Source organism: Aotus nancymaae, unplaced genomic scaffold, assembly GCF_030222135.1.
Source record: "Aotus nancymaae isolate 86718 unplaced genomic scaffold, 86718_ANA_hifiasm-v0.15.2.pri h1tg000025l, whole genome shotgun sequence".
Taxonomy (NCBI): Eukaryota; Metazoa; Chordata; class Mammalia; order Primates; family Aotidae; genus Aotus; species Aotus nancymaae.
This window is the reverse complement of record NW_026988438.1, coordinates 24,462,179-24,477,491: the sequence shown is the minus strand read 5'-3', so window position 1 is coordinate 24,477,491 and position 15,313 is coordinate 24,462,179. Positions and strand designations below refer to the sequence as shown.

The 15,313-nt window shown below is 45.5% G+C and overlaps 1 protein-coding gene across 3 annotated transcripts in view; it reads right to left on the bottom strand.

Moving 5' to 3' along the window:
* The window catches only part of AOAH (acyloxyacyl hydrolase), a 196,896-nt gene that overhangs the window by 104,833 nt on the left and 76,750 nt on the right, over positions 1-15,313 (bottom strand). For all 3 annotated transcript variants that reach the window (XM_064380450.1, XM_012461274.2, XM_012461275.2), the window contains 2 exons: positions 11,328-11,387; positions 6,056-6,126 (listed from right to left, as the gene is read on the bottom strand). In XM_064380450.1, the coding sequence (XP_064236520.1) occupies positions 6,056-6,126; positions 11,328-11,387 (131 nt within the window). The remainder of the gene's footprint in view (positions 1-6,055; positions 6,127-11,327; positions 11,388-15,313) is intronic.

The following is a 15,313-nucleotide window of genomic DNA, read 5'->3' as shown; positions in this document are numbered from 1 at the left end:
AATGTTTTTCTCTCACTTTAATCATCTGTCAAGAAATCTGGAAAAGCTTGGACTAAATGACATGCAGTCATCCAACGTAAGCTGTGACTGTTAAGAAAAGTTTTGGAAAAGGCTTTGAAGATCACATTTTTGGTGAGACTAGGCAATTTTCCTCATATATGTATTTGACCTCTTGGACAGCATTTATTTTTCTAGTTGAGAAAAGGAAGATAAAGAAAGAGAGCAAGAGCAAGGGACAGAGAAAGACCAATGCTGGGGGTGGGGGGGGAGAGAGAGAGAGAGAGAGAAATGGCATGGACTCAAACAGCCATATTTTCAGCCTGAGAAAGAAAAAGCTGCTGGAGGAAAGGTCTCATTTGAGCGTGCATCAAAGCTGTCCCCTCCCACCGTTGTTACTTGGGGTTGAGAGTTTGTCCTTGAAAGAAGGAACAAAGAGTGGTTTTTAGAATTGGAAAATTGATTTATCAACCTTTGCTTACTTTAAAGGCTCCAAGTGACTGACCAAGGCCATGGGTACTCAAAGTATCATAAACTGCAACTTGTGTAAACTCTACAATCCCTTCTTCGAAGCCCCTAATCTATTTTTTTTTTTTTTCAACTTAGAAACAACTTCGCAACAACTTCATTTGGTGGCAAAACTTGACCTGAACTGATATAGGGCAATTTGTAAACTTTACCATACTTAGTGTGAAAATTCATACATTTCACTCCAAAATACAAATATGATTGATCAAGAGGTACTGGGGATAGCAGGTAAGTTATGTATATGCACTATCTGTTACTTTACTAGAATATAAAAATATCTGAATTTCAAATCATATCTGGCTCCAAGGCTTTTCGTTTGTTTTTATGGAGACTAGATCTTGCTCTGTTGCCCAGGCTGGTCTTTAACTCCTGACCTCAAGTGGTCATCCCACTCTGGTCTCTCAAAATGCTGAGATTACAGGCATGAGCCAATGTGCCTGGCTACTCCAAAGTTTTAGATAAGGCATTGTTGACTTTTACTAAAAATTATTTCTGCAAAATTGCATCTGAACTTGATACCTTGTGTATCCTTAGAAATATCTAGTTGTATGTTGAAATGTTCATTCATTCATTCCTTCATTCCACAGGCATTTGGGGAGTCTCTGCTGTGTGCCAGGAATCATATTAGATACCAGAGATGAGTACAAGACACAGTTCCTGCACTTGAGGAGCTTGACATGGGCAAGGAAATTAACGCATCAAAAGGTAACTATAGTCCTACATCAAAAATGCTGTAAGAGGTTGTGCATCTAGAGAGGAAAAAACATTTCTAACTCTATATGGGAGAAGAAGTGATCTTAAGGTGAAACCTAAAGAATAAGACAGCATTTTCAAGACAAGTAATTGGACTGAGGGCAGCTTAGTGGGAAGGAAAAGCTGTGGGAATTCTTTTAACACAGCTCCAGGTTCTGAAATTAGATTCTCTGGGTTTGAATCCCAGGTATGGGTTTGAATCCCAGCTGTCTCCTTGTCAGGTGATCTTAGGCAAATTCTTTAATCTTTTTGTGCCTCAGTTTTCTCATTTGTAAAATGGAATCAATATCATTAACTATTTCTTAGATATGGAAAGCACTCGAAAAAACAAAACAAAACACATGAGCTCTTCCTGTCATGTGCAATGGGAACCTCGATTGCAAGGATGGCTCCTCGGGTGGGCAGCAGGAGTCAGGTGTCTGTTGTCAGCACGGTTTGATTTCTAGAGACATCCCCAGCCCAATCCATGGCCCCTTGTCAGATGTTCAGGCTTCTAGCCACACGACATTCTATCCAATTACCATGCAGCCTGGCATCACCCACTCCCCCTGATCTATACCTGCCTGCCAGATATCACCAGGTATCAGGTGAGTGGGCTTGGTCCAGGGAGCAATTGTAATTATGGCTAAATGTTATTAATGACACAGTATTGAGCTATTCAAGTTCAATCTCCCTAAAATTATTTCATGAAACTGGGGCATTATGACAAAGGAAAAATAGTGAGAATGAATCTCCATGTGTGCCTGCCTCACATGTGAGTCCCAGGTAGCTCTCGAGAGCCGGGCGTGGGTTGGTTGCATCTGTAGGTGGATGTGTTATGTAGGTCTCTGTCAAATGAAATGAGAACACAGAAGCCATGGAAAGGCACACCTGCCTGTAGACATGGCTCAGCTTGGAGGTGGGGGCAGGACCGATGTGGGTAGAAGGAGCAAGGTATGGGGAAGGAGGAGGCTAAAAAGGAAAAGAAAATAGTGTTGAATTAACACAATTAACATGGGATAGGATGGTTTGCACGTATTGATGTGAAATAATATGAGGGTTTCTGCATATAGACATTAAATAAAGGCACTGTGTATCCTGATTAAAACAGAACGCCAAGAAACTCCATCACCCTGTGGTCATAGCCTGATAGCTACACATTTATTTTCCTGGTAAAGTGGTGCTTTTTCTTTATGTAGTCCCTCATTTTCACTGAGCTGCTCCTGCTAAGAAACGAGATCCCTGCTCTCCAGGAGCTTATCGGTGGTGTGGGAGACCAGTGGGGAGGCAGGGATTGAAGAATGGGATGAGGAGGAGCAGGCACTGGGGCGCTGGGGTCACTGAGGGGGAACTGGGGGCACCAAGGGGGAGCTGGGGGCACCGAGGAGGAGCCGGGAGCCCAGGAGGGCTGTGCAAATGACTGAAGGTAGCCTGGGAGCTGGATGCATACCTGGGGAGGGGACATCTCAAATTAATTTTTAAAGCATTAGACCAAGTGAGATGGAGGGCAGGTAGAGGCACAGGGCAGGTAAGGCATTCCTTCTGGGGGAATTTTATCAAAGGACTATGCCACAGAAGACAGGCAGGTCTTGTCTTTACCATGTGAGGACTCCATGCTAGTGGGTCAGGCATCTAAAACCTACTTGTTCCTCTAAAGTGTAGGGCTAAGAGTTGAGGGTTCAACGGGATGCAAACTGTTGGATTCAAAGGTCAGATTCGTCCATTACCAGAGCTGTGACCTTGTGCAAATGATTTAATCTCTTTGGACAGGAGATAATAACAGTGCTGACCTTAAATAGTTGGATTTGCAACAGTTTTGGGGGCATAGACAGCACCAGATAACTTTCAGTTATCAATCTTATTAGTGAACCACGAATTGCTTTGAAGAATACATGAGACTGCATGTGTGTGTATACGTGCTCTGTAAGTCATAAAGTACCGAACCAATTGTGACCTGCTGCATATGACACTTGAAACACAGTGATTTTTAGAAAGAAGGAAAACACAGTTTTTGCTTTTTCATGAAAGAATAATTTTCCCCTTTAAATTGGACCAAGAAAATCCCTGGCCGCTGATGCTCTTGAATTCAATTTTTCAAAGGTGGTTCAATTGAAGAGTTGTCACTTTGGCCCTGTTGGGTCCTGCTGGGCCACATCTAACACAGAAAATACAATAATGCATTCAGCAAGGAGGGGGCAGGGGTCTCCATTTAGTAGGAGCTAGGCATGATGACATGACTGGGGGCCTGGGGAGCTGGCGGCATCTCAGCCTTCCAGCATCATCTTTCATGTCTGATATCTCCCCTCTACTCCTCACATCCTGATGCTCTCTGCATTCATCCCCAGTCATGAAAAGGGGTGTTGCTACCATTTCTGGGACCCGCAATGACACTTTGCACAGCTAGCTTGCAGGGGCTTATGCCAGCAGATTGATCAGGAAGACTTTTAAACTGTTTAACTCTTGGATCTCTAAGAGGCTCTGAATGTGGGTCTGAATCATAGCTTCCTCCTGTCCCTAGATACTATCACAACAGACAAGAGATGTTCAATGGATTTAGTGCTCAGGAAACTCATGAGATAAAGGATGGCGGAAGGAGGAAAAGTGCTTTTGTTAGGGGTTGAATTGTGTTCGTGAAAAAAATATGTTGAGGTCCTAACCCTGGTATCTGCGAATGTGACCTTATTTGGAAACAGGCTCTTTACAAATGTAATCAAGTTAAGATGAGGTCATTGGGGCAGGCCCTCATCCAATAGGACTAGTGTCCTTGTAAAAGGGAACCACAGGCACCCAGGGAAGATGGCCAGATATGAAGATGAAGGCAGAGGCTGGAGCGATGCCACTGCAAGGCAAGGTGTGCCAAGGCCTCATGGCTACCTTCGCAAGCTAGGGAGAGACAGAAAGGATTCAGCTAGCATCAGGAGCATGGCCCTGCTGCCATTTTGGCTTTGGACTTCTGGCCTCCAGAACTGAGAGAGAGTTGATTTCTGTTGCTCTAGGCCACCTAGTTTGCGGTGTTTTGTTGCTGCAGACATAGGAAGTGACAGCTTCTCTGTCCAGGTGTGCAGCCTAATTCTCACCTCTGTGTGTTCTCCGGTCTAACCACCCACAAGGCTGGACTAGCACAGGCTAAAGTAATAGGAGCTCCTGTAGGAGAGGAAGAGTAAAAGAAGCAGGGGCTGGGGCAGACCGTGCGGTTAAATAAATATCTGGCAGCTAGAGAACATTATTCCGAGTCATTAAAGCATCACCTGCATGTGTAGCATTCTCAGTCTTGCGCCTGAACTAGAAGGCAAGCGTCGGGGTGGACAACAGCCGGGAGTCTAGGTGTAGGGGGTCTAATGGCCTAAGAATTCCCTGGAAAATTTCCAGGAAAACACAACACTATCCCACCAGGTTTGGGGCCAAGGAACCTGGACTTTAAAAAGTTTCAAGATGATTCTGAGGAATAGGCAGAATTTAATTGTACTTTAACTTTAGATATGGGGAAACGGGGCTCAGAGATACAAGCGGCCCGAGTTTTCAAAGTCAGCTCAAGAAGCAGCGTTGCAAAGGAGTTGAGAATATGTATGTTCGCAAAGAACACATGAGATCAAATGCACCTGGGGGTGTATCTTGGGTCCTCAGTGGCCCAGCAGACGTTACTTCTATAAGGCTGAGTTGCCTTCTCTGTGAAATGGGAATAATAATAACCTTTACTTCATTTTGTTGTTGTGAAAATGAAGTGAGGAAACATATTGAAAGTTCAGCATCTGGCACCTAGAATGGCGCCCATATACCTGATAGCAGCAAAGCAGCAGCAGTCACATTAGAAGTAGCTTGGTGGGATGGGCACGGTGGTTCACGCCTGTAATCCCAGCACTTTGAGAGGCCAAGGCGGGCAGATCACTTGAGGTCAGGAGTTCAAGACCAGCCTGGCCAACATGGTTAAAACCCGTCTCTACTAAAAATACAAAAAATTAGCAGGGCATGGTGGCAGGCACCTGTAATCCCAGCTACTCAGGTGGCTGAGGCAGGAGAATCATTTGATCCCAGGAGGCAGAGGTTGCAGTGAGTTATGATTGTGCCATTGCACTCCAGCCTGGGCAAAAAGAGCAAAACTATGTCTCAAAAAAAGAAAAGAAAAAAAAGATGTAGATTAGTGGAGGGTAGATCCCATGCTATTTTGCCTCTGAGTCCAGTGCCCTCTCAAGACATTGTTTTACCCTTTAATGTTTTGAACAGCAGTTACTACAATGTCTAGCATAACCCAGACTCAAAATGGAGCTGGAGTATGGACAGGAGGGTGTGGGAATTCTGGACGGTGTTTCTGCATTCGCAACCCTATTCCTACATATCTGAGCCAGATTTCTCATGTAATAGTTTGGGCCCTGTGAAAAAACAGTTGCCAGCCTTGTGAGTGCCTTGCACTGAAGATGCCCAGAGTCCTTGCCATGCCCAGTTGCCCACCCTGGTCCGTAGCTCACACAGCAGGGAGGGGCTGTTTCCAGGTGTAGTGCAGTGGGCACCTCACTGGCAGGCACTGACCAGCAGTGAGCCTCACTGCGGGCTGCATTCTAGCTTGGGGCGCAGATCAAGTTTTGAGATGCAAAGATGCTGGCATTCGGTATATTTCCCAAACGATTTTGTTCAGAGCTCATTTGTCTTCTGGTCTCTGTGCAAGTCATATTTTGAGAACAAAACACCTTTACCTTCAGGGATGCCTTTTAAGTGTGAAGATCATTTTAGTCATTAGAAAAAGGGGACAAGCAAAGATGTTGTTGCATGCTAGTGCTCAGGAAGGTAGAAATTGTATACATACAACTTAATTTTCTGGCAGATCTTGGCCAAAAACGGGAGTGAACAAATGTCAGAACCACTTCTAGAGTATTTCTGGGGAAACAAAAAAACAATAAAAAGAGAGGTGTTTAGTTTAAGGAATGGCTCCCCACCTTCTAAGGGCCCCTCTGTACTTGAGGTTTCTGGATCCTCCTTCCTCTAGAATCCAGCCCCATTTCAATTCTCTAAATTTACCTCTTGTTCCTGTCCCCACAATCTGTATCCATGCCATGGCCTGTGCCTTTGCCCACCGGGCTCCTCAGCCCGAAGGCCGCCCTCCTCCTCTTCTCCCAGCCAGCTCTTCCCAGTTTCCCAGCCACCCTCAAGCTCCACCTTGTCCCAGGAAGATCTGGCAACAGCATTCCTCTACCCGAATGCTTTAAAAATAAAGGACATTTTCAAACAAAATAATTTCATCTTATTATGGAAATAAAAACTAAAGGGAGGGACACAATCTGGGGCCTGGGAGGAAGGAAGGCCCCTTCCCCCAGGGAGCAGAGAGGTGCACAGACCAAGCTCCTTATGCTTCCTGAGCCATAGGGTTCTAGACAGCGATTTCTATGAGACTCCAGATGTGAGATACACTAGAAGCCCTGACATTTTACCAAACAGTGCTTTTAGAAAGATTGCCGCTTCCACAATGGTTTCCTCAAACTAAAGAAGAAGAAGACAACAGGGTAGAAAAGTTAGGCACCAGTATTTATCAATGAAGGGAGAGAGACAGTGGATTCCTGCCAGCCGAGTCCTTCAGATGGCTATGAGGTGTGTTATGGGCATTGGTGATATTTGACCCTGGCAGGAGAGAATTGGCAACCATTTCAGAATATAAATGAGGTACTTAAGGATTTTTGAGATGCCTGCCCAGCTTTCTAGGAGGAGAAATAATCCTGACTGGTGGCCCAGTTCCACAAAAGACATGGAGATAGAGACTGCCCATGTCCTCAGTTCACTGTCGAGTGGAGGGCATAGGTGGACAGCCCAGCTCTGGGCACACCCTGTGGGGTCTGCAGAGGCCAAAGCAGTAACAGGGGTCTCTAGGAACCTGGAGGAGGATGCAGATGACCCAGCAGATGGAGGCAGGTGGGAGAGAAGAGAGATAGCCTGAGGCTTTGTGACTCACAGTGCGGGCCACAGTCTTGCTAGAGATGCTCATCCTTGCCTTCCACACCCCCACCTCAGGTCTGCTGAATCAAAATCCCTGGGGTGGGTCCTGGCAGCCTATGCCCTCCAAGTCATTCTGGTGCCCACTAAGGCTTGAGAACCACTGCCCTAGGTCCTTGCCACTCAAGGTGTGATCTCAGATGAGGAGCATCAGTGCCACCTGGGAGCTTCTAGAGATGCAGAGTCTCGTTTCCTGCTGCAGACCTACAGAATCAGAATCTGCATTTTAACAAGGTCCCTAGGATGCACACTAACGCTGAAGAAGCCTGGCTCCCGGTGGAGGGAGCACCTGAGCAGTGCTGTGGAGGTATGAGAAAGTTTGGTGTCGGGGGAATGCCAAACGTTCCCACCTGGCGGGAGCATCGGAGTGGCAGATACAGTGAACCACGGGAGTCTGGAATGCCGCGCCACATGTTACCCTGAGGACTGTGGGGAAGCGGTGGAGGTGTCAGGCAGAGGAATCAAATTTGTGTTTCGGAAAGGTATCTCTAGGCGTGGGGGGACGGTCTGGAGGAGGATCATTTGAGATAAGAGACTCTAAGGCCCTATCTCAGGATTTCAAACCTCGGCGCTATTGCCATGTTGGGAAGACAGTAATTCCGTCCTTGCTGTGCGGGCTGCCCTGTGCACTGCGAGATGCTGGTAGCATCTCTGGCCTGTGACCTCCAGATGCCAGCAGCACAAATCTGCCTCCAGACACTGCCAAATGTCCCCAGGGTGGGAGTGAGGGGCAATATTGCCACAGATTGAGAAGCACTGATGTGAAACAGGGTGGAAGAGGGTGATGGTACACAGAAGGGGTGGTTAGAAGGGTGACTCCAGAGACTCAGTAGCTGACTGAGACCAGGGTTGTGGACACGCTGCAAAACAAGCACCAGCATAAGCTTCTACAACATCGATGGCACTTTGGAAGTACAGACACTATTTGAGATCCAGAGTCCGAAGTCAGGTTGCATTTGAATGTTTGAGGTTCTTTTAATATTCAGTTTAGTCTGAAGTCCTTGGTCTAATTCTCCTAACAACAATGTAGATGTTAACACTGATAATAACCAATATATTTTAAAATGTATATGAACAGTTTTATAATTACTACACAAAAGGTACAATAGAATACAGTTGTATAATTACACAGCTGTTTGCGTTCAAAATTCAGCCTGGTGACTGCAGCTGCCTTTGCCATTCATTGTGTAAAAATTGGGGTTAGGAAATAAGGGGCAGATGATGTAGGGCCCCTAGAAATCCTCCTGTTTAGATAGAGGTTTTCATTATCCGGTCTTTTCGTTACATAGTATGGGAAAGACCACGCTTCTCTCACAATTTACTTGCAAAGAGAACAGAGATGGGCCCCGAGCAATATTGTATGGGTCTTCCTTGCCTATTTGCCAGCCTCCTCCTTTCAATTTGAACTTTGCTAGATAGAGATAAAATGTGGGCTGTTATTAACTCAGCAATACATTTAAAATATTGCAACTGGCTGCATCTAATCCCATCTAAAATGAGAGTCTCAAATCAGGGCTGTCCCTGGGGAGAGGAGTCATGCAGCATCTTTGCTTTGCAATCTATTTAACCAGATTCCTGAGCTTCCCCACACCAGGATGTCAAATGAATGTAGAGCAACAGACAGGGGCTGAATAAAGAAAAGTGGGCTGAATGGGGTACATGGAAAGTCAAAGGGGGACAGTCATCACTCTTCTGTACACGGCCAAGCTGAAATTGAATTTCTGTGTGACCAAGTGCTTTACAATCCTTGTCATGTATTATATTACCTGGATTTAATTGGTCTGGGGTGGGGTTTGGACATCAGCAACTAGTAAAGGCTTCCCAGATGATTCTATCTAGCAGGTGGGTTTGTGATCGGGGCTGTCGTTTAGAGCTGCACAGGCTGTCTACTGTTTGATTCCAATATCCACATAGCCTGTGATATAAATGGTGCTCCCCTAAGTTTAGCACTAAGGAGGCCTTGCTGAAAACTACTGGCCTGGTAGAATGTGGGAATAGCTAGCTCTGGATTTAAATGTGGGGTTTCTCACTTACTAGCTATGTGGGGTGAGCACATAACCTACCTGAGATTCAGTACTCATCTGTAAAGTGGGGTTGATAACAAAATACTCTGTCTACTTTGTAGAAGTGAGAATTAAATGATTCTATAACTCAGGTGCTGTTAGATATTCAATGCTCTGTCAAATCCATGAAAGGTTCCCTCTAGGAGCCTATCCGGGCCTCATTGAGATCCAGGCTTTCTCTGGAATGTTTGATTTCCTTCAATAATGCATAACTGTTTCCAGGTCTGAATTCTGACTGATAGGTTGTGCTGAAATGATATGCAACCTACTGAGTGCAGCTCTCTGTGCTCTGGCCAGGTCTGCAGTTATGTCAGCTGTCACGGCGGAATTAATTGCAGCCAATACTCTCTGAGCAGTTTTTTCAGAGATACTTATTTGCATTTTCTGATTATTTTTTCCTTGATAGCTGTAATCTGGAGAGCAAATAAATTGGTGGAGGTTTCAGAAGAGTATTTTTATTGTTGAATTGTTCAGTAGAATTTTTTTTCCCTTCTCCCAAGTAATTATTGGAATCCTGCCCCATGAATTATGCTTGCAATTCTGGTGACAGAAGTAAAAAATTGTAAAATCTCAATTAGGAGTTAATGCCAAGCCAGTTTTTGCTAGTGAAGTAAACAATGCCTGGAGAATAAGTTCTTAGGGGTGTGTTGAGAAGAATAAAATACGTGTCGTATTGTTCTCCATTTCTGCTCAGAATTCTGAAGGGAGTCATCAAGAGTTTCCCACGGCATTTCAATATCTTATTCAACAACTTAAGCAAATTGGCTAAACAGGCTACTGTTAGCCCTTAATTATTCACTGAATTAAATAATGATTGACAATGCAGACATTGTGATTGATTAATCAATTATGTAGAAATGCCTACATATTGCCACTTAACATGTATTTATTGGTCTTGTTCATCAAAACCCATATGCTCTCTGTGAGCAGGGTTGCCAGATAAAATATTGCACTAGATATACTAAAACACTGTTTGTTGTTTATCTGAAATCCAAATTTAACTGGGCATCCCATATTTTTACTTGAGAAATCTGGCAAGCCTAGCCATGAGGGATTTTCCTCCCTTTTATTTCTATGTTGCCAAATCAATAATACCTCAAATGTAGTGCATCAAGGTGAATGATGAGCTAGCTAGCAGGGAGAAGCCAAGGACGAGGTCTATGCCCTCCCATTGCTGATGGATACTTCCTTACCACCAGAATCTTTGGCATTGACAATGATGTTGTGCTTTAAAGATCTACTTTTCTGCTTCATTTTCAAATGGGGCTGATTTGCAACCAGGGCCTAAGTCAATTAAGCCTGTGAAAACTGATCTGAAGTAAACATTCTATCTGTTGAATGAGAGTGTTATTACACAAGAGGACAGATTAAGGAAACATGAATAAAAACTGAGCTAACTTTAACTCACATTTATTGAGGACTTGGTAAGTCCTAGGCAAGATCCCAGATGCTCTCTGAACTCTCAACTCTATCAGTCCCGACACTGGAGGACACTATTATCACCCCTGTCTTACAAACAAGAAAACTGGGGCTCAGTGAAGTTGAGCACCTTGCTTAAGGTCACATTTTTAGAAAGTGGAGGAGCAGGAGGATACAGCCTCCTCCAAGATGGTTTACTAGAAAGCAGCAGTTCTCAACAGGGGGTGTTTTGCTTTCCAGTGGACATTTGGCAATGTTAGGAGGCATTTTTGATTGTTGTAACTGGGGAGGGGTGGATGGTGGTATGCTGGCATCTAGTAGGTAGAGGCCAGAGCTGCTGCTGAATACCCTACAAAGCCCAGGACAGCCAGCACCACAAAGGATTATCCTGCCCCAAATGTCAGCAGTGCTAAGGCTGAAAAACCACGCGGCAGTGAAAAGGCAGGAAACACAAGTGGAAGCAGCTTATGTTCCTACTTCCATCCCCATGTAGCTATGGTGCGTTGCAGGCTTATATCCAGAGTAGTCCTTGCCTTTGGGATGTGAGAGCTGGGGCCAGTGAGAGAGGGCATGCCAAGGAAAAGGCTGGCATTCTACCCGCTGAGTGCTTACCAGAATCGGGGACTTCTTGACAATTTGTCTTGCCTTCTCTAGTGTAAATTCCCATGCCTCCTATAAAAGCAAAGTTAGATAACATTACAACTCATGTCTTATCTTTTCTTCCTACATCTTTTCTAAAGTTAGGATATTTAAAGTCCATAAGTTTTCAATAAATGAACTACTCTGTAAATTTGTGATAAAATAATTCACAAGAAGGCAATTGCACATTAATAGCTCCCTTTATTTTGGACTTTGCTTTGTGTCAGATGCGGTGCTAAGTATTTTGGGAACATTATCTTATGTACTCTTTAAACAGCCCTGCAATATATGACCATTCCACAGATGAGGAAACTGAGATGTAGAAAAACTAAGAGATCTCATAGCTAGGGTATGGCAGAGAGACAATCTGAACCTCTGCTTCCTGACCCTTCTGCTACACTGATCTCCATAAGCAATTTACTATTCTTGTGTCTAAACCCCTCAGCGGGAAGCTGTCAACAGCCTGCTTGAGTGTCTTGTGCTTTAATGGTGAAGAATGACTGACAGTTGCTGTGCAAGCTAACACCTCATCTCTCAGTCACCTCCTCTTCCCCTGGTTGGAGATCCCCTGTCCTCTTTCAACCATTGTGAGAGCATCAAAGTGTATCTTCCAAGTGTACACACATTGCAAAAATAGTTAGCTCATTACTGCCAGTGATGATTGCTGTGAAACTCCTAAGGCCACTGTGTTTGTCTATTTGTTGCGAGGTGGAAGAAGAGCAACCCTGAGGTGGGTGGGGATGAGGAGGATTTGATCTCAGCACTGCTTCCCAGAGCTTTCAAACCCAACTGAACGTACATGTCCTGGCCCTGCCACCTCTCTCCTGGGCCTGCTACCTGTACAGCCCTAAAGTAATCTGCTCAATAATTGGAAAGCTCTGTCTGCTGGCTGCTAAGACTGTGTGTTGATGACTTGAGAGGAAAAGTTGCTCTTCAGGTGGGTTTGGTTGCCAGGATGCCCTGCTATGGTGTATGTTTCCTAAAACATTGAAAGCCTACTGTGCCAGTTGGTGAACAGCTGTGTCCCTAAGCCCTTGAGGGACCTCCACTCCTGCCCTGACCATCCGGCCTCTTGCTTGGACTCCCCCAGGCCTCCTTGTGATCTGTCTACTATGGGGCCACTGTGATAGTCCCACCCAGTGGGCACCTCCAGGCCGTGCTCCCACCGCACCTAGTATCCCTTCTGATTAGTTGGCAGTAGGCCAAAAGAGTTGATCCCGATCTTCACTTTTAAAACGTGACATCTTTACTAGAAAAGCTGCTTAGGGAATGGCCCCATTCAAAAACCGACCTCATTAAATGCACTTTTGACCTTTTCTGGAAATTCTAGCAAACACTGAAAATTCTCCTGTTGTGTAAATTAAGCAACTCTGGCATAGTCAGTGTAACAGACACCAGATTTTAGTGCAAACTTCCTTATGGTGTCCTCTGTGGCTGCTTCTATCAGCCAAGAGCTCATTCTCCACATTTTAAAACGTGAAGGTCCTCTGCCTCAATCACGTGCCCCTGCTTCTCTGTCTCAGAAATACTGTTTTGCATTCTCAGGCCCAGTTTAAAATCTTCAGAGCCTCTCAGTCCCTAAGCCCCTGAGGGTTGTTGCATAGTAGGTGCTCAGTAAACATGGGAATAAACGCAAAAGAAAGTGGTTAAGATAGTATGTTAAACGAGGAAAACAGGCTACCAGATTTTATGCACATAGAAAAAAACCTGGCAAAGGAATACGCTAGAATAATGATGGGTAGTAACTTTCTTCTTTTGCTCTGTTCAGGTTTTCTAAATTTTAAACAATGAGTACCAGCTCAGCAATAAATGCTTTCAAAAAAGAGCTCAATCCATGGTGTCTTGTTTCTCATGAGGAAAATGATGTGCTCAGTGCACCAATACGCAAGTGAAGGCCCCGGAGATCTGGCATTGAACCCCATGGTGAATGGCATAGACATCCCTTCCCTCCCCGATCTTCATCCCTGGCAAGGAAACTGACCTCGAGCAAGTACAGTAAACAGAAGTGGGATGAAGCAGAGAGTGCTGAATCCCTTTGCAAGAACCAATTTGATTTTAACCCCACTCAGTTCTCTGGGGCTCGATGTTTGTTGGGAGGTACTGACAAACCATGAAAATAGGATGTGGTAAGTGCTACAGCAGAGGCTGTGGGGCTGAGGCGGGATGGGGGCTTGTGGCGAGGTCTAGGGCAGGTTCATCCGGATGTGGCTGAGTCCCTGATACTAGTGCATCTGGGGGTGGCAGAGGGAGCCAGGGCCCAGGCTGCAGGGAAATGCACCAGCTTTTGCGAAGGAGGGGAGTCAAAGCATCCGAGAGTGGGAACAGAGTCCTGGTCTTAGACGGACAGCCAGACACACCCATTTACTCAGCACCCGCTTCCAAATTCCACTCACAATAACTGTTGGGAAAATACAGGTTTCTGCTGGAAACTGGGGAAGGGTAGGACCCACAAACTAGAAAATTAGAAGCATTTCTGCAAGATGCAGTTTGGGTAACATCAAATTGAAGCAAAGAGGGAGCAGTCGAGCTTTTAGCACATTCAAAGATGAAGATGCCTTCATCTGTGCTGTAAAGAGGACAGCTGCCTACTTCCCAGCTGCATGGGAAGTAGGCAGCTGTCCTCTTTACTTACAGTGCAGTCCACCCAGAGGTCAAGTACCTCACCTGATCACACAGGTAGGGGCAGAATCCCATGCAGGTAGAATCCCTGGGGTGGAATCTCACCAGCACCCTTGACATTGGGGCAACAGGGGCTCAAACAGTGCAGACACAGTGGCTGTGTGTAGGGTGCAAGTTTTGGTGTGACAAAAATATGGAGTCATGCCCTCAGACCCAGGGTTGCCTGAAGCCTGAGCCACAGTGGCTCTCACTACTGCCCCTTGGCAGAGGCTGTCCCCATGGTTAGGGATGACAACCTGGCGGTGATGGTGACAGACTTGTCCTGCAGCTGCATTTTCAGGTATGCTACCTAAGATTCAGAAAATGGCAATTGACTCTACCCAACAACAAAGTGAATAGTGGCAGAAAGCTCCAGAAGCCACCACTGGCTCCCCTTGGGCATCACCCAAGGCTGGAGAAGGGCCCCAGCCTGGTCAACGAAGCTGCTGCAATAGCATAGGCAAGGGCCTTCAGGAAGCTCATGGCCTTGAGTAGGTGGGGAAGGGTGAGTAAGTCAGAGATTCCAGGGTCAGAATAGCTGTGCACAGGAGCCGAGGGGGCACAGGTGCAAAGGAAGATAGCTTACCTCACACTTAGGGTGAGAAAGCTTCTCAGGGGACCTTCAGCTTGAGCTAAGCTCTCACTCAAATCCCTCATCACCCCTAGAAAGCAAACATCATCCCTCCTTTACAGCGCAGTCCACCCAGAGGACAAGCACCTCACCTGATCACACAGGTAGGGGCAGACTAGAGGGAGGTCTGCTTAGGAGTCAGGTCCAGAGCTTTCAGTCTTCAAAACCCATGCGCAGCTTTCTCGTTTACAGTGTGCCAGATGATAACAAAAATGGAGTTTCCGGCCTTCAAAACTGGCATCACACGGATTCACACGGGAACTGGCATTCTAGAAGTCCCCGCCCTAGTCCCATCTGGATAATTTTCCAGCTGCAGAACTGAAGTCTTGTCTCTCCAATAACCCTGCGAGCTCCTGGGTGAGGGGTTGAAGCTCTGGGCTATAATTTTTCATTTCACTTGACATCTTCAATAATATTGAGCCCAGGGCATGTAGGCAACAAGTATCTGTTGACTTAAATTCACAAAATTACGAAAATGGAAAGGACTAAGTAGAAACTAGGAAAGGGCTGTATTTTTCAGATATTTCCTTTGAAAGCTCAATACAAGGGTTGCTTCCTCTTGAAGCCGTCTCTGCTTCTCTATTTCTTGGGTCGAGCTTTCCTGTTCTGTTTTCTTTACATTCCACATTATAATACAGTCCCATGCATAGAAGTAATGTTGACTGAACAG